The 20,536-nt window shown below is 36.4% G+C and overlaps 1 protein-coding gene across 2 annotated transcripts in view; it reads left to right on the top strand.

The window, feature by feature from the left end:
• The first annotated feature begins 5,862 nt into the window (after nucleotides 1–5,862).
• The window catches only part of LOC144968698 (adenosine deaminase domain-containing protein 1-like), a 31,450-nt gene continuing 16,776 nt past the window's right edge, over nucleotides 5,863–20,536 (top strand). Inside the window, exons 1-3 of one of the 2 annotated variants that reach the window (XM_078907295.1) lie at nucleotides 5,863–6,062; nucleotides 16,097–16,179; nucleotides 17,083–17,178. In XM_078907295.1, the coding sequence (XP_078763421.1) occupies nucleotides 17,098–17,178 (81 nt within the window). In that variant the 5' untranslated portion in view covers nucleotides 5,863–6,062; nucleotides 16,097–16,179; nucleotides 17,083–17,097. Of the gene's footprint in view, nucleotides 6,063–9,606; nucleotides 13,207–16,096; nucleotides 16,180–17,082; nucleotides 17,179–20,536 lie in introns of those variants that run through there. The other variant, XM_078907294.1, reaches the window with a different exon arrangement.

Genomic DNA, 20,536 nt, shown 5'->3' with positions numbered 1-20,536 from the left:
GCTTTATTGTGATATTCAATAAAAATGTAGCTAAGGTGTTGACAAAACAAAAAACAAATTTTGACAATAAATTATAGGAAATCTTTTTTAGAAAAGAATATAATTTAACGTTAATGACTTAATCAATTAATATCGTTGCTTTCGACTAGATATAGAGCAGTATAATTAGGTGCCCCAAACGTAAACAATAACAAGTTCCTAGTGATTTTCGTTAGGGACCGGAAAAATTTACGCACAATATAGGTCTCCCAATTTTGTAGTTTGAGGTGTAGGCAATACACTTTCAGTATTGAAAACATGTTTACATAAAATCTAACAGTTGCAGAAATAATAATATAAGACTAAATTATTCTGAAAATCAGGCTCCGAATAATTCTCGTTTTGTTCACACCAGCGCAATAATTTGCTCTGGTCTAAAAATAGATAGACTGTAACTTTTGATAAATTTTACCTTTTGTTCCATAAAATATCCATATCTAGACATTATTTGATGCATGATCGAGTATTTATGAATATGTGTTTCTTTTGCCACCTAACAGCAAAATTTTAAAGGTTATTTTTTTCTATAATTTACATTGGAACTTGAGCTGTCAAGACAGGAACATGTGGTTTGCCATGTGCTTCTAGACCTTTGTTTACGTTTGGGGCACCTAATTATACTGCTCTATAGATAGTCTAGAGATATTTTCAGTGTAAGTTAGATTATAATTTGAAAACATGCATAAGGCATTACTCGACGTGCACATTTTTGCATGTCTGATAGCCGAACACAATTATGGGCTTGATTGAACATTGACATAATGTACCATATTTTGCGTTGGTTTGAAAGTATTTCCATCGCAACAATGAGCCCATAACTGTCACATAACGATGATTCACATAATTTATTTTATCAAAGTTTTATTTTAGTAAGAACGGAGTTCATCTCACTCCAGTTATATTTCGGCAGGCTTAGAAAAAACTTTTCCTTCTAATATTAGATTGTCCTTCCTTTAATAGCCTTCTCTTTGAATTCATTTAAAATTAGTGAATACGTTTCGTTCTACCTTCTGTCACGTAGCCACTTATTATAAAAGCTAATTGATTTAATCTTCCTCGGTCACTTCTCTCAATAACCTATGCTTTGACGGCCAGACCACTCCACTCCTCATATCACTTGTATTTTAAAGATTTATATCTTGCTATCGGGACTTGGTGGAAAACTCCATAAAGATTTATATTTTATTATCGGGACTTGATGGAAAACTCCATTATTTGATTCCACTATCAAGACGCCGGTGCCTCATTGTTCACCTTTGCCAGCCACTGTCAGGATTGTCGTGTCCGGATGTCGCTGAATATTATGTCCTCTGTCTGGAAGTAGTAACGCACAAGTCCATACAACTTTATCCTCAAGACCACAGAAGTTACGTAATAATATCGGCATGTTATCACTTTTAACTGTGATCATTATTATTTATAAGGGCATTCATCTCATTAAAGATCATCTTTCTATATTCTCATCATCTTAAATCAATTCGCCATTTGTTCTTTATTTCAAAAGTAACTATAAATTCTGGGGGCCTTATTTGTCACATCATTATTTAATGAATGTAGTCGAGTTAGCTCTTGATCACTCATAAGACCATGGCAATAACATCTAAGTTATCAGATCTGCATCCTAAGTACACGTCGGTCCTTCTATTTGGATGTGTGTATTTGGACGTGTTTATTTAAACCAGTTAGGATAACAAAAACAAAAGGAGCGCAACAAAATGAATTGGTGAAGTGAAGCTTTGTCTTGTCTTGTAACAAAGTCATGCAGTATTGAGCTTGATCAGTGACTGGTTGGGTGGCAATATTTGCAAAACCCTGGCTTTGACGTTGCATTCTTAGTTATGACACTTCGCATGCAAAATTACACTTTCTCCACCCAAGGTAGGTAAGGGTGGGCGTCTCTCTCTCTCTCTCTCTCTCTCTCTCTCTCTCTCTCTCTCTCTCTCTCTCTCTCTCTCTCTCTCTCTCTCTCTCTCTCCCCCCTGAAAAGTGATGGATATCGTTGGAAAAGCAAGTACAGAAAATGCGCCTTGCAGGCTACTTATTCTGTGTTAAATAAATTGTTCGTTATATACGGCATATAAGGTGACTAGATAAAGCATTGTGAAAGGCATTGAACAAGGTAAAGACAAAGTACTGGAACTTGCTTACAAGTATGCAAAAGCAAATGATGTAAAGATCCCTAAGTCCTGGGAGAGGGATGAGAAGGCGGGTCAATCATTCTGGCTGAATTTTAAAAGACGAAACGAACTGTCCATTCGTGCACCGGAAGCAACCTCGCTTTCGAGAAGCACAGCTTTCAACAGGCACAATATTCAAGAATTTTTTACCAACCTGCGCTCCATCTTAGATCGTAAAAAATTTGAAGCAAAGGAAATTTATAATTTGGATGAGACTGGAGTGCACACAGTTCAAGTCCCTAGCAAGGTATTTGCTGAGAAATGTGTTAAGCAGATAGGGTCTGTGACCTCCGCCGAAAGGGGAGAATTAGTAACAGTAGTTTATTCAATAAACGCATCCGGGACCGTTCTTCCCCCAATGTTGATAAAGTTAATTACAAAGACCATTTCATCAGAGGGGCACCTGCTAATTCAATTGAACAGCCAGACAAAATGGGTGGATTTCCGAAGAAAAATTCCTTCTTTATTTGGACCATTTTATTGCTCAAACAAGATGCAGCAAAGACAAACAAGTTCTTCTTATCATGGATAACCATGAGTCGCACATCTCATTAGCAGCAATTGACAAAGCAAAAGAAAATGGCATTACTTTACTTATAAACCGCCTCACACCAGCCACAAACTCCAGCCATTAGATAAAGCTTGTTATGGGCCTTTCAAGGCAGGATATAACAAGGCTGCTGATGACTGTATGCGCTCCAATCCAGGAAAGACAATAACTATATACATACCACAGCTGGTGACTCATGCTCACAATTTAGCGTTTACTCCAGCAACCATTGTATCTGGTTTTTCCAACACAGGAATTTTCCCATACAATCCGGACATCTTTACAGAGGTGGATTTTGCTCCATCACTAGTTACTGACAGGCCAGAGGAAGAGTTTTCTGAAGCTTTGGAACGCTATATATTTGTAGACGATGAGGAAGATCCTTTCTCACAGCATCCATCCACAAGTGTTGCAGTTGCAGGTCCTTCGCAGCCCGTGTAGACTCCAGCAGGTCCTTCACAGCCCGTGCAGACTCCAGCAGGTCCTTCACAACCCATGCAGACTCCAGCAGGTCCTTCACATCCCGTGCAGACTCCAGCAGGTCCTTCACATCCCGTGCAGACTCCAGCACGTTCTCTACAGCCTGTTCAGACCCCAAGTGTTACTGTTGCAGGTCCTTCTTCACATGGTCATATTTCACCCCATGATATAAATCCATTCCCTAAAGCTCCCCCCAGGAAAACGACAAACAGAAACAGAAGAAAGGGTAGCACAAGGGTGCTCACTGATAACTCAGTTAAGAACAGATTGCTTTAAATATATGGAAACAGTACAGGCCTAAACAATCCTATAAAGCAAAGAGATGCATATTTGAAGCGACACAATGTTCAGATTCTGATCTGGATATTAATGAACTGTGCTCATTGGAAAAAGAGCAAGAGTTAGAATCAGAACCTAATGAACTAGAAATTGTTGAATTGGGTGTTGTGGATAAAAGAGATCTCAAAGTTGGTGATTTTATTATTTGCAGAATTGAAGCCAAAAAAAAAGTTCAAAGCAGAAAACAAAACAAGAACAAGAGTATCATTACTATATTGGTCAAGTTGAAGGCAGAGTAGACGAAGATGAAGATCTGGAGGTGGTGTTTTTTAAAAAGAGCCCACAAAATGGTGAAACTCTTAGTCTTAAATTTGTTTTCAGTGGAGAGGAACCGTTTTCGTTTCCGCTCAGTGATGTTCGCTGTATTTTGCCTGAGCCGCAGCAACAAGGCACCACGTCACGCACAAAGCACATTTTATCATTCTCAGTCAGTTTTGGAAGTCTTAAAATAATGTAAATTTATTGCAAATTAATGGTATTTTAGTTCAGGTATTCCAATAAGTGAATGGAAATGATAAAATTTGTTTGGTTGCAATGAAGACCTTATGTTCCTAACGAATTATTTTATACATGATGACATGCATTATTGTAAGTTTATGCAACATGTTCTAAACCAAATTGCATTTGTTCTTTTGGAAGATCAACAAAAGAACCCTGACTATAAAAGTTAATCTGATCTTACTCGTTACAAGTTCATATGAGTTCAAATTGTGAATGTATTGTTCTGTATCAACCCTAGATTAGGCTTGTCTCAACCCTAGACCAAGCAGTCCAGGGTTGATATACTTTGGTCATGTTGGCAGATTGCAAATTACCAACAGACAAATGCACATATACAGTCAATCAGTGCACAATATAAAAGGCAAATGGACATGGTAGTTTGTGTCAAACACACAGCACTATATGTTTTTAATTAAAGCCTCTGGAAGCCAAAAACGAAAAAGTGACTCAACCCTGGCTCACTTCCCCTACGGTTAAAAACACTTCACACAATCAAATACAATACCCTAACTGTCACCCTAATTAATGTTTTGATGACAGAAACAGCAAAAAATTTGGCGAATTCTTATAAAATCTACAGTTTACTTTACAACAATTATTCCCAATAAGTATAGTTATTTACTGAGTTGCTTCCCTTGAATAAAATCTATAACAGGGACATTTCTCATCCAATTTTTAGAGGGTTCAGATAAAGTGAGGTGGTTCTGAATCAACATCGATTAAGTTAGTTCGAAAATGCTTAGTATCAAAATCGGTGCTTTCATCACTGATTTGCACGATTTTAAATACTAGAGACGGCCTAAACAAGCCTATACAAAGGAGAGTAAAGCGTGTAAGCTGAAGAGGGCCAGAGGCCGAAACGTTGTTCACTTTGTGTTGTCCCCTTTTACATGAATCACATTTATTACGCAGGATTTTTGGACACCACCAGAGCCATCGCTACAACCACCATCTGTTCCACTAGCATCAATACCACCAACATGTTTGAGATATTTTGGCCATTTGAGTGTTTCGAAAGCAATATCCTTAGATATTGCAATTTCTGAGCCTTCTACTTCTTTTAAATGGCCATAACGTTTTAGTTTCTCGATAAACCAATGTTTTTGTAATTACTAGAGTAGATTGATGCAAATGAGTGTTTGAACGATGAAGATCAGAGTTTGTTTTGATATAGGTTTGGCGTTAGCTTTTATAATATATATATATATATATATATATATATATATATATATTATATATATATATATATATATATATATATATATATATATATATATATATATATATGGGTATAATGCGCACTTTTTCCACACACGCAGACAAAATACACTTCTTTGCTTTAAAAAAATACATTTTTTAGGGTAATAGAATACACTTTTCATTCAGGGAAGGTTGGCAGGTTTGGACCATTATTAAATTAAATTACGCTTTTATATAGCGCAATATCCACTAAACGTGCACAAAGCGCTTTACAAGGGATCCCTGACCAACAGCAACATTTAACATTTGGGACAAGACATGACGCCTGTGAGGCGATATTATATTTTTTCGGACAGAGACAACGCTGTTAACGGCCAGGTACTCACTTTACACCTGAGTACGGTGAGAGAATATGAGTAGAGAGACTTTTCCAAGGACTCGACTATGCGCCGCGCGAGGCTCGAACCCAGGACTTTCCGATCCGAAAGCGAGTGTCATACCACGAGACCACATAGCCGCACCATTTCAAGGATTTTCAGAGCATTATCAATCCGTATCAGGGCGTATTAATTTTTCACAGTTGTTTCCCTTTACATAAACGACAGTCAATTAAAAAAAATTGAACTCACTCAACAAAACACCCGACACCATGCAATGCAAAAATAAAACCGACTGAACTGCTTCTGCCACCGTCACAGTCACGTCACAACTCTGTGAATCGTCTTCTTCCTTGTCGTTTGAGTTTCCCGATGTAAATGAAGTTGTGGTTTAGCGAGGTAGGCTAATTTTATACGTCTTTTGTTTCTTTAGTGACTTGAATCGGTTTTTCTGTAGATTAGACCGTCTAATCTGGCTTACTTTCTTGATTTCTAACCTCTTTTCTTCTTCTCTTGACTTCTTCTTCTTCTTCTTCTTTTCTTCTTCTTCTTCTTCTTCATTTCTTCTTCTTCTTCTTCTTCTTCTTCTTCTTCTTCTCTTTCTTCTTCTTCTTCTTCTTCTTCTTCTTCTTCTTCTTCTTCTTTCTTCTTCTTCTTCTTCTTCTTCTTCTTCTTCTTCTTCTTCTTCTTTCTTCTTCTTCTTCTTCTTCTTCTTTTCTTCTTCTTCTTCTTCTTTCTTCTTCTTCTTCTTCTTCTTCTTCTTCTTCTTCTTCTTCTTCTTCTTCTTCTTCTTCTTCTTCTTCTTCTTCTTCTTCTTCTTCTTTTCTTCTTCTTCTTCTTCTTCTTCTTCTTCTTCTTCTTCTTCTTCTTCTTCTTCTTCTTCTTCTTTCTTCTTCTTCTTCTTCTTCTTTCTTCTTCTTCTTCTTCTTCTTCTTCTTCTTCTTCTTCTTCTTCTTCTCTTCTTCTTCTTCTTCTTCTTCTTCTTTTCTTCTTCTTCTTCTTCTTCTTTCTTCTTCTTCTTCTTCTTCTTCTTCTTCTTCTTCTTCTCTTCTTCTTTCTTCTTCTTCTTCTTCTTCTTCTTCTTCTTTTCTTCTTCTTCTTCTTCTTCTCTCTTCTTCTTCTTCTTCTTCTTCTTCTTCGTCTTTTCTTCTTCTTCGTCGTCGTCGTCGTCGTCGTCGTCGTCGTCGTCGTCGTCGTCGTCGTCGTCGTTCTTTCTCTCTTCTTCTTCTTCTTCTTCTTCTTCTTCTTCTTCTTCTTCTTCTTCTTCTTCTTCTTCTTCTTCTTCTTCTTCTTCTTCATAATCTCAAGTTTGAGGACTGTTTGTAGTTTGAACTGTTTGATTTTATATAAACGGATTGACTATTTTCACCGTACGGTGAAAATAGCCTGACAGACTATTTTTACCGTATGTATTAGTATTAGCCAATCAGTAGCCAGGATACTAACTGTGATGTATGTGCCTCTGCATCCACCATTAGAATTCGACCCGACATCATTTTCTTCCTGTGTGCAGACCAGTTTTAAAAAAAAGAAAAAGTTTGCCGAGAACAAGGAAGGGCTCCCGAAAGCTCCTCGTTATAGCATTTCTTTCAATTTGTATTTTCACTTTGGACCTTTTGTCAGACGTTTATTTATTCAATTTGTCATCATAGAGAACAAATCTTGATAGATTTGTGAAAGTTAAAAATTTCCTAATTTGACCATTGTTTCGATTCTTGGCCACCATTTTGATTTGTGAGGTATTGAAAGGCAGTGCAAAGCAGTCCTAGGGTTGTTTGTTTTTTTTTGTTTTTTCCTATTAGGGGTAGTTCGAGGTACTAGGTTGTATTTTTTCTTAGGAGAAAATATTCGGCATGATAAGATTTCGGAAGGCCTCCCAAAGCTATAACAATACAGGCGGGATGGCGGATTCAGAATTGGTTACAGTTACCAATGAAGCTTTCCAATTTCAAGGCGGCGATGGAGTCTCGACCCCGCGACCTTTCTGGTACAACAACAACACCTGGCCGGGGAGGGCGTGGCTCTACTGTATGAATATGAGCTATTCACAACTTGAGAAATAGTGATTTCAATCTCTATGTCTATCTTGAGCGGCTACCCCCGACTTCTTAAGGTCATGGGTTCAACATAGACAAACGCCGCGAAGTTTGTGAACTACCAAGATACCATTATCACCGTACGGTGAAAATGTTAGGCTATTTTCACCGTACGATGAAAATCGTCCATCAAGATATTACCGTACGGTAAAAATACGTCTCCCACACTATTATCACCGTACAGTGAATATAGCTTGCCACACCGTTATAGTGAATATAGTCTCCCACACTATTATCACCGTACAGTGAATATAGCTTGCCACACCGTTATAGTGAATATAGTCTCCCACACTATTGTCACCGTACACTGAATATCGCCTTCCATACCATTATCACCGTACGGTGAAAATAGTGTGTCAGGCTATTTTCACCGTACGGTGAAAATCGTCCACCAAGATACCACCGTACGGTGAAAAAATCCTCCTACACTATTATCACCGTACGTTAAAAATCGTCCACCAAGATATTACCGTACGCTGAAAATAGTCTCCCACACTATTATCACCAAGATATTGCCGTACGGTGAAAATTTTCGGCCCCACTATTATCACCGTACAGTGAATAATATAGCCTTCCACACCATTATTACCGTACGGTGAAAATAGTGTATCAGGCGATTTTCACCGCAAGATGCAAATCGTCTCCCACACTATTATCACCGTGCGATGAATATAGCTCTCCACACCATTATAATGAATATATGTAGTCTCCCACACTATTAGCACCGCACACTGAATATAGCCTTCCACACCATTATCACCGTACGGTGAAAATCGTCCACCAAGATACTACTGTACGGTGAAAAAAGCCTCCTACACTATTATCACGGTACGGTAAAAATCGTCCACCAAAATATTACCGTATGGTGATAAAAGTCTCCCACACTATTATCACCGTACGCTGAAAATCGTCCACCAAAATATTACGGGACGGTGAAAATTCTACCACTACCACACTATTATCACCGTACGCTGAAAATCGTCCACCAAAATATTACTGGACGGTGAAAATTCTACCACTACCACACTGTTATCAACGTACGCTGAAAATCGTCCACATAGATATTACTTGTACGGTGAAAATAGTCTCCCACACTATTATCAACGTACAGTGAAAATCGTCCACCAAGATAATACCGTACGGTGAAAATAGCCTCCTACACATGGTCAGGCTATTATCAGGCTTCCTTATATAAAAGGCCACCTCTATTTCGCAATAGTACTTCGAATAGTAGATATCGGTCGTTTTCGTTATTCGCAGTAGTATTGCGAATAGTAGAAAGCGTGATATCATTCATTTCACTTATTTGCAGTAGTAGCCTTCGAGGCTAGAGCTTTATTGGTATTGTAATGTATAGAGGATTGGGTGCAAAATATAAATAAACTACACTTTTATTATTATTATTGTATTACCATTATTTAATGAATGTGAAACGGACAATAGCAATTGCTTGCTACCCTTTGGATATGATGCTAGTCAATTGCAAAGTACTATTTGCTAGATCTTAGAGAGCCAGCTACACAATCACTGCTGGATGGACAGAGGTGTCAGAAAAATATCTCGACTGTACCCAGGATGGATCTCGGTCCCTTTGCGTGTGATGCGAGTGTCTAATTTTTTTTGTATTAAGTCATCATTTTTTTATGGTAATTGAAATAATCATGATCCCCAGCAAGCTTTCACCTAACCCTTGTGGAATTATAGAGATGATCAATAGTAGGATCACATATTTTAAATATATAATTATCTGATCTGTAGATGAAAAAACAAACAAAAAATAGTATTAATGTCATGCCAATTTCATTTCATTTAAATTTATTTCTTTTTTTCTTCATTTCAAATGCTAGCATCAGTAGCTTTGACAGACAAATAGCTCTTTATGCAGTGCTGAAAGAGCCGTTACTGTTTGTAAATGGACTGATCTCTAAGAGCTCTTCATTTTATACCAAATTTCCATCTACTTCATGATAAAGACAGATGAAATGGATAGTATGCACGATAAAAAACCTGAAACACGGGAGATAGCAACTATGACTGTAAAGAGATGTAAACCAGAATACTTAAAACTAGCACAAGACAATTCTGTATTAGAGACAGGAACTTCAAAAAGTACAGGAGTGCAGACATTAGTATCTGGGGCCAAAAATATATCTGTCAACCAGAAGGAATCACTGGAAGATGTTGACCAAGGATCTGATGTTGCCATCACTGACAACAAATCTATCAGGACATCTGAATATGGTCTAAAACGAGAGTCTGAAGTTGCCAGCTCTGACAACAAAAGTATCAAAGGTTCTGAAAATGGTCATAGTCGGGGGTCTGAACAATCTATCAGGAGTTCTGTACATGCTCAAAATCCATCTATCAGAACTTCTGAAAATGATGAAAACGGGGAGTCTGAAGTGGCTAGCATGGTAAATGATTTCGTTCAGGGCTCTAAAAGTAGTAAAGATGGGGGATCTGAAGTTAACAACATAGGAAGTTCCCAAAATGACCACAATCAAGGATCCAAGGTTTCTGGTCCTAACAACAAATATATCCAGGGTTCTCGAAATAGTCAAAGCCTGGGATCTGAAGTTGCCAGCACAATGAATGAATCTATTCCGAGTTCTAAAAATGGCCAAGCTAAAGGGGCAGAAGTAGCCAGCACTGGCAACAAGTCTGCTGGGAGTTCTCAAAATAGTCAAAATCAGGGGGATGAAGTTGTAAGCACTGCCTCCAAATCTCTCAGAAGTTCTGAAAATGATAAAAACGGGGAATCTGAAGGTACTAGCATGCTAAATAAATTCGCTCAGGGCTCTAAAAGCAGTAAAGGTGGGGGATCTGAAGTTAACAATATAGGAAGTTCTCAAAATACCCATAATCAAGGATCCAAGGTTTCTGGTCCTGACAACAAATCTATCCAGAGTTCTGGAAATAGTCAAAGCCTGGGATCTGAAGTTGCCAGCACAATGAATGAATCTATTCAGGGTTCTAAAAATGGCCAAGCTAAAGAGGCAGAAGTAGCCAGCACTGGCAACAAATCTGCTGGGAGTTCTCGAAATGGTCAAAATCAGGGGGATGAAGTTGTAAGCACTGCCTCCAAATCCCTCAGAAGTTCTGAAACTATTCAAAATCAAGACTCGAATATTGCTAGCGTGGTCAACAAATTTATCCAGACTTCTGAAAATGGTGATAATGAAGAGCCCGAATATTTTGACAGTAACAAATCTATCCAAAGTGAAGAAGAGGGAAGGAATAAAAGAAATAATGAGATAAAGTCATCTATATCAAGTCATATAACTGCAGATGATCCTGTTCTTTCTTTCCATGATAGCTCTTACATTGATTATCAACCCACATTGGATAATGAAGAGGATCAAAAGGCAACATACGAGGATGTTGATTTTCAAGGTGTTGAAGTTGCTAGCACTGACGACAGATCTATCAGCAGTTATGAAAATGATCAAAATCAGGGGGCTGAAATTGTCAGCTCTAACTCAAAATCCACCAGGAGTTCTGAAAATGGTCTAAATCGAGGCTCTAATGTTGCCAGCACTGGCAAGAAGTCTATCAAGAGTTCTGAAAATGGTCTCAACCAGCTTGCTGAAGTCAACAGTACTGACTCGAAATCTATCAGAGGTTCTGAAAATAGTCAAAATCGAGGGTCTAAAGTTGCCAGTATGGTCAGCAAATCTGTCCTGAGTTCTGAAAATGGTGATAAGGAAAAGGCTGAATTTTTTAGTAGTGATAAATCTATTCAAAGTCAAGAAGAGGTAAGGGATAAAAAAAATGGGATTAAGTCATCTATATCAAGTTATATAACAGCAGATGAACCTGTCCTCTCTTTCCATGATAGTTCTTACTTTGATTATCAATCAGCATTGTACATTGATGAAGATCGAAAGGCAACATATGAGGATTTTGATTTTCAAGGCGCTGAAGTTGAAAGTGCTATCAACAGATCTATCAGTACGTCTGAAAATGTTCATAATAAAGTGGCAGAAGTTTTCAGCTCAAGTAAATCAAGCCAGAGTTCTGAAAAGCGTAAAAATGATAAAGAAACTCAGACTTTTAACCATGGCAAATCTATTCAAGGTCAAAAAGATGAAAAGTATGGTGAATTTAGATCTATATCAAATCACATTACAGCAGATGATTCTTACAGGGGCAGTCAGCCCTCATTGGGCAGGGAAGTCTTGGACTTTGGCAGAAGCAGAATGTCAAGCGCAGAATCTAGGAGAAAGTCAGAATCTAAGAAAATTTATAGTGATCGGAAGTCTTCACTTGAAAATTATAAAGTACAAGATGCTGGAATGGGTAATAATCTAACATCAATGAAGAAAGAAAATAAACAATCTATTTACCTCAAACCAACTCCTGAATCACAGATCAGTCGATCGTCTATGGAAAAGCAAGAAGAAAACTGTATTACTCAGGAATCAATGCCTGAAAATGACCTCTCAGATGACTCTCTGACTAATGACGACCTTCAGCCTATAGTTATGGATTCACCTTGGGGTGAGCCTCATCGAAAGATAAGAATTCCTCCTGGTTTTTTTGATAAAAAAATAAAACCTCACACTGTGTATACTAAATATGACCTGGAAGCTGACCCATGTAAATATAGAGTTGTGCACTCAAAGCCATTGTGTTCAACAGCTGCCCAATGTTGTCCTTGTTGTGAAAGACTTTCTCCTTCCATTACTTGTAACTGTGTTGTACAGACTTGTCCTCCAGTTACAAACTCTAACTCCATTTGTCCTTGTTCAGTTCCCTGCTCTCCAATTTGTGGACCTCAAGTATATGAAGTCTGCCCTGTCTTCCCTATCTATTTAGTTGAGTCTGTTCAACCCAATTCATCTGGACCCAGTGGCCTCTCAAGTCGTAAACCATATGCAGTGAATGTTGTTGAACTGCAGATGGACGATTTTGTCACGATGCCTCAGCAAAGACCTGCTGGTGTACCGAGTAATCACAAATGGAATCAAAAAGCAAATAAAGATACGAACAATGGCTCATTGGACAAGCATGGCTCATCGGACAAGCCCATTGGCCGACGACCCCCTACTATCATCTGTTACATTTGTGGTCGAGAATATGGAACCGCTTCCATAGGAATCCACGAAAAACAATGTTTGGAAAAATGGAGAAAAGAAAATAGTCAGCTGCCCAAACATAAGCAGCGCCCAGAGCCAGTAAAACCTCAGCAAAGCTCTGGATCATCATCAGACACAGTCAAAAATAAAATTCCAGGCACAGGTAAAAGCAGCTATGACATAGAATCTATCAATGAAAAGCAGTTTGAATCCATCCAGAGTCAATATGTTAAATGTGAAAAATGTGGCCGTACCTTTTTGCCTGACCGTCTAAAACTCCATACTAAAAATTGTATAGGTTTTCATAAAATTGCTGCGGGAAGGTGAAAAAAAAGATAAACAAGTGAAATAAAATTATATTGGTTTTTCATCAACGTGTCGGTTGTGACACATCTATTTATTTTCATTTTAACTAATTTCTTTTGCTTGAGCACTTTTAAAGATATTATGTTGATGTTGAAAGTGCTAATGTTTAGTAATATCATTGTTGTTATAATTATCATTGTCATCAGTATCATCATAGTGCAGGGTCTTTTGACCTCCCATGGTGGGCGGAGAGGTCACTCTTGCTATGTCTTCTATCCCCTTATATCTGTTTTCCTTTTCCAGGTTGCTTTGTGTTTTAGAATGAGATTACTTGGTTATCTCCTGGCCTGGAATAGATTTGGAGATTTTTTGTCTTTGTGCATTTGACAATTCCTCTTTGTAGCAGGATCTTGTGCTTGTGTCTGGATGTGACTTTCAGGTGATCTCAAACTAAGCATTGGGTGCCAACCTTTTGTCCCGATTTTATTGGGTTTGTCCCGATTTGGCCAGACTGAAAAAATCTTATCTTTAAAAAAATCTTTCTTATTGGATTACAAATTTACAAGATCAAGTACTGTTATATTTTTTTTATTTTTTAAAGTTATAAATATATATTGGATTGATTTGTAAATCTTAGTGGGGAACTGTCATTTGTATCTGGATGAGACTTTTAGGTGATCTCAAACTAAGTACGCTGATAGTTTGCTCTTGGACTCTACATCGGTTCCCTATTTGAACCATTCCCCTTTGTCTTACTTCCTCTCGTGTGCTTTCAATTGTAAATCAATAACTTTTTTGACCATTGCATTTTTTTATGTCTATGCCTTTTATAAACCTTAGTGCTATAACTGACTAAATATTGACCAGGAGTATAACCCTTTGAATCAGATTCACTTGTCTACTATCAGGTGCTTATATTGAAATGGATTTAAAAATTCTATCTTTTACTTTTTTTTACCTTGAATAACTAGTGTTTTAAAATTGTAAATCAGAATAATAAAAAAACTATTATCTCATCCTCTTCTCCTATTCTTTTTACCTCACTCTTATTCTATCTCTTCTTCTTTCTTCTTCTCTTCTTCATTCTTCTTTCTCTTCTTCTTCTTCTTCTTCTTCTTCTTCCATATCATATATTCTTCTCTATCTTCTTTTTACCCTCCTTTCTCTTCTTCTTCTTCTTCTCCTCTCTTCTTCTTCTTCTTTTTCTTCTTCTTCTTCTTCTCTTCTTCTTCTTCTTCTTCTTCTTTCTTCTTCTTCTTCTTCTTCTTCTTCTTCTTCTTCTTCTTCTTCTTCTTCTTCTTCTTCTTCTTCTTCTTCTTCTCTTCTTCTTCTTCTTCTTCTTCTTCTTCTCTTCTTCTTCTTCTTCTCTTCTTCTTCTTCTCTTCTTCTTCTTCTTCTTCTTTCTTCTTCTTCTTCTTCTTCTTCTTCTTCTTCTTCTTCTTCTTCTTCTTCTTCTTCTTCTTCTTCTTTTCTTCTTCTCTTCTTCTTCTTCTTCTTCTCTTCCTTTCTTCTTCTTCTTCTTCTTTCTTCTTCTTCTTTCTTCTTCTTCTTCTTCTTCTTCTTCTTTTCTTCTTCTTCTTCTTCTTCTTCTTCTTCTTCTTCTTCTTCTTCTCTTTTCTTCTTACTTCTTCTTCTTCTTCTTCTTCTTCTTCTTCTTCTTCTTCTTCTTCTTCTTCTTCTCTTCTTCTTATTATTATTATTATTATTATTATTATTATTATTATATATTATTATTATTATTATTATTATTATTTTTATTATTTTATTATTATTATTATTATTATTATTATTATTATTATTATTATTATTATTATTTTCAACCATGACATGAAAAACAGCTAAAGGGACAATACAACTCCTACTGCTTCTACCAGTACTGCTTCTACCAGTTCGACACCACTACTACTAATATTACTACTAATGCTAGTACTACAATTACTACTACTACTACTACTACTACTACTACTACTACTACTACTACTACTACTACTACTACTACTACTACTACTACTACTACTACTACTACTACTACTACTACTACTACTACTACTACTACTACTACTACTACTACTACTACTACTACTACTACTACTACTACTACTACTTCTACTACTATTTCTACTACCATTACATCTTTATCACTTGTATTTTGAGATGAAATGATCCTAACTCCATTATCTGGGTGGGGATCCTGACCTCCCATAGTGGGCAGGGAGGTACATGCTGCGTCTTCTATCCCCCCATACCCGTTTCCCAATTGTTTCCTGTCATTGTCTTGGAATGAGATTACTTAGTTTTGTCCTGATCCTTGCCGGAACTCCTTGGCAGGGAGGGAAACAGTCGAATGTATAGTTATAGTTTTGGGAGATGATATTTTTTTCCTTGTAAATCATCTCTCTGTTATGCATTGTATTATGTTGAGTTTACATATTATATTATATGATTGGTAAACATTTGAGTGTATTTCTCTTAGTTGGGACCTGTGCTTGTGTCTGGATGAGACTTTTAGGTGATCTCAAACTAAGTACATTGGTGGTATGATCTTGGAATCTACATCTGATCCCTATTTGTTCCCAGTTCCCCTATGTCTTACTTTTTCTTGGGTGCTTTAATTGTAATTCTATAACTTTTAACTATCCCATTTTCTTCCTTTTTACTGGCGCTGATATAACCTAAATGTGTTGCAAGCGCCGTAAAACCCTTAAAAACAAACAAAAACAAATAACTCCATTATCTTTATATTTTTTTGGAATTATAATTTTTTGTTCAAGGTTGAATTAGAAATTGATTTGTGTGAAATCAAATTCCCATACTATTTGTTCATTGTTGTAACATTTATATTTGAAATATTTTACAATGTTGATTGTTTACGTTTTTGATAGTTGTTCATGCGTTGCTTTTCAGTTCCATTTCCTATTGTGTTCTGTTATTGTTATAAACTTATAATTTTCAGAGTTCGACAAATTTGAATTTTGGATAATTATAATTCTAAGGGCCTCAACATCAGATTGACGTCTTCTGCATTGTTGAACGTAGGTAAGTACAGCTTCATTATCAACTTCTTTTAACTTCAACTTTCAAATTTCTTTGTTATTCATATTCTGAAGACCAATGAGCTGGAATTAATGTCAGTTTGCAATATTGATAATTGCATAGTATCCTTTGGACAGGAAATTGGTCTGTAGTAATTTCTGTCAAATCGAACAAACCAAGCTACCCTATTACAAATAAAGAGATTGGCAAAATAAAAAACAATATAACCCCATCATGATTTAAAACCAGTATGTTTGCTTGTGAGTCAAGTGCTCCATTAAATGATCTATTTGGACCTTTCAATCTAAATTGTTAAGTTAGATCAAAAATTTAATCTAAAAGAAACTGCTTCTCTCCTGTACCCATCAAGGACGTCATCAAGAATCACAAATGTCTGATCTCTTCATAACAAGATTCTCTGCTCTCTCTCTCTCTCTCTATCCAAAGTCTATCAAGACTACAAAAATACAAGTATCTTTTGTCTCGCAGAAGTAACATGGCTTTCATATGGACACCGGAGGTAGATAAAAATAGGAAGAAGAGGATTGACTATATGATGTTTTTCCTTTCTTTCATATCTTATCGTTATCATGTAATGCTTATAGTATTTGTAACTAAATGACAAATTGCTATATTTATGGACAATAAAGATCTACCTTTTTGTTATTATTATTATTATTATTATTATTATTATTATTATTATTATTATTATTATTATTATTATTATTATTATTATTATTGCTTTTATTTTTATTTTTAATATTATTATCATTAGTGCGATTGTTGATATTGTAATGATCACCTTAAAAAAAACAAAACAAAAACAATCTCTTTGTGATAATAGTTTTGCAATCTCTTTCATTAAATTTTGATTGATTTAATTTATGAATATTTTTCAATTCCCAGATATTATCAAACAACATGGCTCAGACTCAGAGATATATTCCAGGACTCAATGCAAGGCCAGATGATTTTGAAATGCCGCCGCAGCCAATGCCAGAGGTAAATAAGTCTTTTTGTATATGTGTGTGGGTGGGGGTAGGTGGAGGGAAACTTATTTTAGAGATAAAACTACTTTTTTGTAGTAAACAGAACAGCTCATGAATAACTATCAACGTCTGTGATTTTTTTTTTTTCTTCTTGTCCAGTTGTGCTGTTCCATTTTTTTTTTTTTTTTTATGTTACTGTCCCATATAAAAACCTTTATTCTGCCTTTTAAAAAAAAGCAGAGATGAGCTTTGGCTTTGACAAAAATCATAGTTACTCAATTTGCCTTAAGACCACAATTTTGCTTCTATATTCTTCTTGAGTTTGACGATCATGTGCAGCTAAGATGGTGCAAAATGATATTCAGGAGTGCCTTTAGTACAAGATTTTGAAAGAATATTTGTGTTTTTTCCCTTAAAATTTTTTCTTTCTTGATTTTTAAAATTTGTACACTTACAAGGTATGGTATGACTTGTGTAGATTGCGCTTGACTTTTGTTCACTATTTGAACTTGCCATACTCTGTGTTGTCACACATTATAAATATAAATATATATATATATATAAATATATATATATATATATATATATATATATATATATATATATATATATATATATATATATATATATATATATACTAGTAAAAAGCCCGCAATTTCGCGGGGAAAGAACTATTTTCATTCGATACTGTACTCACCATCATTTAATGAGGGCAGATTGGTAAACAACGTTGTCTGTGTAATTTGGTATATCTTCGGTTGATTTTTCTGTGTGGCCCAACATGAAGTGTAAGCCACTATAGCCTCTGACCCGTGACACAGCAACATACAGTTGTCCGTGTGTGAATACCGGTTGTGGTAAGAAAATCCCCACCTTGCTTAATGTCTGTCCCTGAGACTTGTTAATTGTCATTGCATATGACAATTTTACCGGAAACTGTCTTCTATTTATAATAAATGGTAAGCCTGAATCAGTTGTTGTCGTCAGATTGATTCTAGGGATAAACACTATGTCGCCAGCTCTACTACCGGTAATTATCTTGGCTTCTAATACTTTTGAACCTAATTTAATTATTAACAAACGGGTGCCATTTAGGAGGCCTGATTTAGGATTTATATTTTTAAGCAGCATGTCTGACGTGTTGGCTTTCAAATGTAATGCATGTGGAGGAAGTCCGGGATGTGTAAGTTCGTTCAAGAATTCAATTGGGTATAAGTTGATGTCAGAGTCACTTTGAATGGAATCAGCACTGCAGTAAATTTGTTCAGTTGATGAGGTCAACCTGGACAGAACGGCTGCATTTATTTTGTCAACATTTTCATGGGTTGTAGTCAAAATTGCTCTCTCTGATAGATAACGTTCATCCGCAAAGTTCAGATTCAAATCATTGTATACAGCATTTATCAAGCATTCTGGGTCATTTTCAGGAAGGCATAGCGCTGTAGGTAATTTAACAGAATACTTTCCTATTTCGCTGAAAACCGGTTCTGTACCATTTCCGATCCGGAGAAGCCAATTTGCAAAACAGTTATTGTCATCAGTAACCCTCATGTTCTTGTTCATGTGAAAAATGGTGACAAAATTCCAAATAATTGACTTGTTAAGTGTGACACTTAATATATCGGCTTCACTTCCTTTGTTAACAACAGGTAGAATTTGCCGAAAATCCCATCCAAGTACGACCACTTTGCCCCCAAAAGGTTTTGAACTGCCTGTTATGTCACAAAATGTCCTGCTCACACATTCAAACACACGCCTGTCCATCATAGGTGCTTCATCCCAAATTATGAGAGAACTACTCTTCAGTAACTTAGCTGTGTCTGATTGGCGACTGATGCTACAGGTGCTGTTATCCGTTGTAGATAGAATGCGCTTGGCCAAGGAGTTCACAACATTGCCATCCGGAAGTATAACGGACCAACACACAAACTCTGTGTAACCATGAACTTTTATAGTCTGGTTAATACAGTTTAGTGAGAACAACTCACAAACGCGGATGGCAAAAACAATAACAAAGGCCTGAGTGACGTCATCTGCATACTATCTATTGGAATTGGAATTTTGAACGTTGAATGTGCTGTTTTACCACCGTGCTGACAAAAGATCAAAGGTGAAAATACAAATTTAAAGAATACTGGGGATGTAGGAGCTTTCGGAATGTCTCCCCTTTACTTAACTTATGGAAAAACAAACACCCTAGCACGTTTAATAACACTTATGACTAACCTCTCGAGCTAACCCTAATAGAAAAAAACAGCTCTCGGACTGCTTGGCACTACCTTTCAATACTTAACAAATCACAATGGCGGCCGAAAATCAAAACAATGGTCAAATTAGGAAATTTAAAACTTTCACAAATCTATCAAGGTTTGTTCTAGAGTTTTTAAAATACTTCTATATGACAAACTGAATAAATAAGTGCCTGACAATATATCAACGGTGAAAATACAAATTTAAAGAATACTGGGGATGTAGGAGCTTTCGGAATGTCTCCCCTTTACTTAACTTATGAAAAAACAAACACCCTAGCACCTTTAATAACACTTATGACTAACCTCTCGAGCTAACCCTAATAGTAAAAAAAGAATCAAAATGGCGACTGAAATACCTTCATGTGATCAAGTGAATTATATCACGATGAATGCCACGATTTGCTGAAAAATGCCAACACACACACACACACACATGTATACACCACACACAACACACACACAAACATATACACACACACACACACACACACACAAACATATCATAACAAAACTGATTACCGCTAAATCAACAACACAACGGAAGTAATAATAATACTTGATGTCATAAATAGATGACGCAAATTGACAACTTTTTACAGTGTCAAAATTAGTTGATTTTGGGAGCCAAGTGTCGTCGGTACATATTTTATGATATTATCTGTTTGACTCAACAAACTTTCAAACTGACTTTATATTATAAAAGGAAATCAAGTTATCTGTTTATCTATATGTAAAAAATACATTTCTAATTTTCAAATCTTTCAGTAGAGTTGTGCGCCGTATCAATTTTTTTATTGACTCAAATAAGCACAATGTTCTCCACAATGCTATATTTTTTAAAGAAAGGATATATATATATATATATATGTATATGTATCAATAATCTTTTCACTATTCCATTACTTGCTTTATTATTGGTGCTGAAATGACCACCAATTTTCTGCGAGCACTGTAAATCTCCCCCCCCCCCCCCTTGCCAGTGCAGCTTTGTAGTCTTTTGGTATGCACCGGCCTTCAGACCAGTAGATCCTTGGTTCGATTCCCTTGGAAAAGGCTCTTTACTCACATTCTCTCACACACTCGATGTAAAATTAGTAACAGAGTTGGCTGTTTTGAAAA

This window comes from Berghia stephanieae, chromosome 3 (genome assembly GCF_034508935.2).
Source record: "Berghia stephanieae isolate SIO BIC M18660-M18661 chromosome 3, UCSD_Bste_1.3, whole genome shotgun sequence".
Taxonomy (NCBI): Eukaryota; Metazoa; Mollusca; class Gastropoda; order Nudibranchia; family Aeolidiidae; genus Berghia; species Berghia stephanieae.
This window is presented reverse-complemented; position numbering and strand designations above follow the sequence as displayed.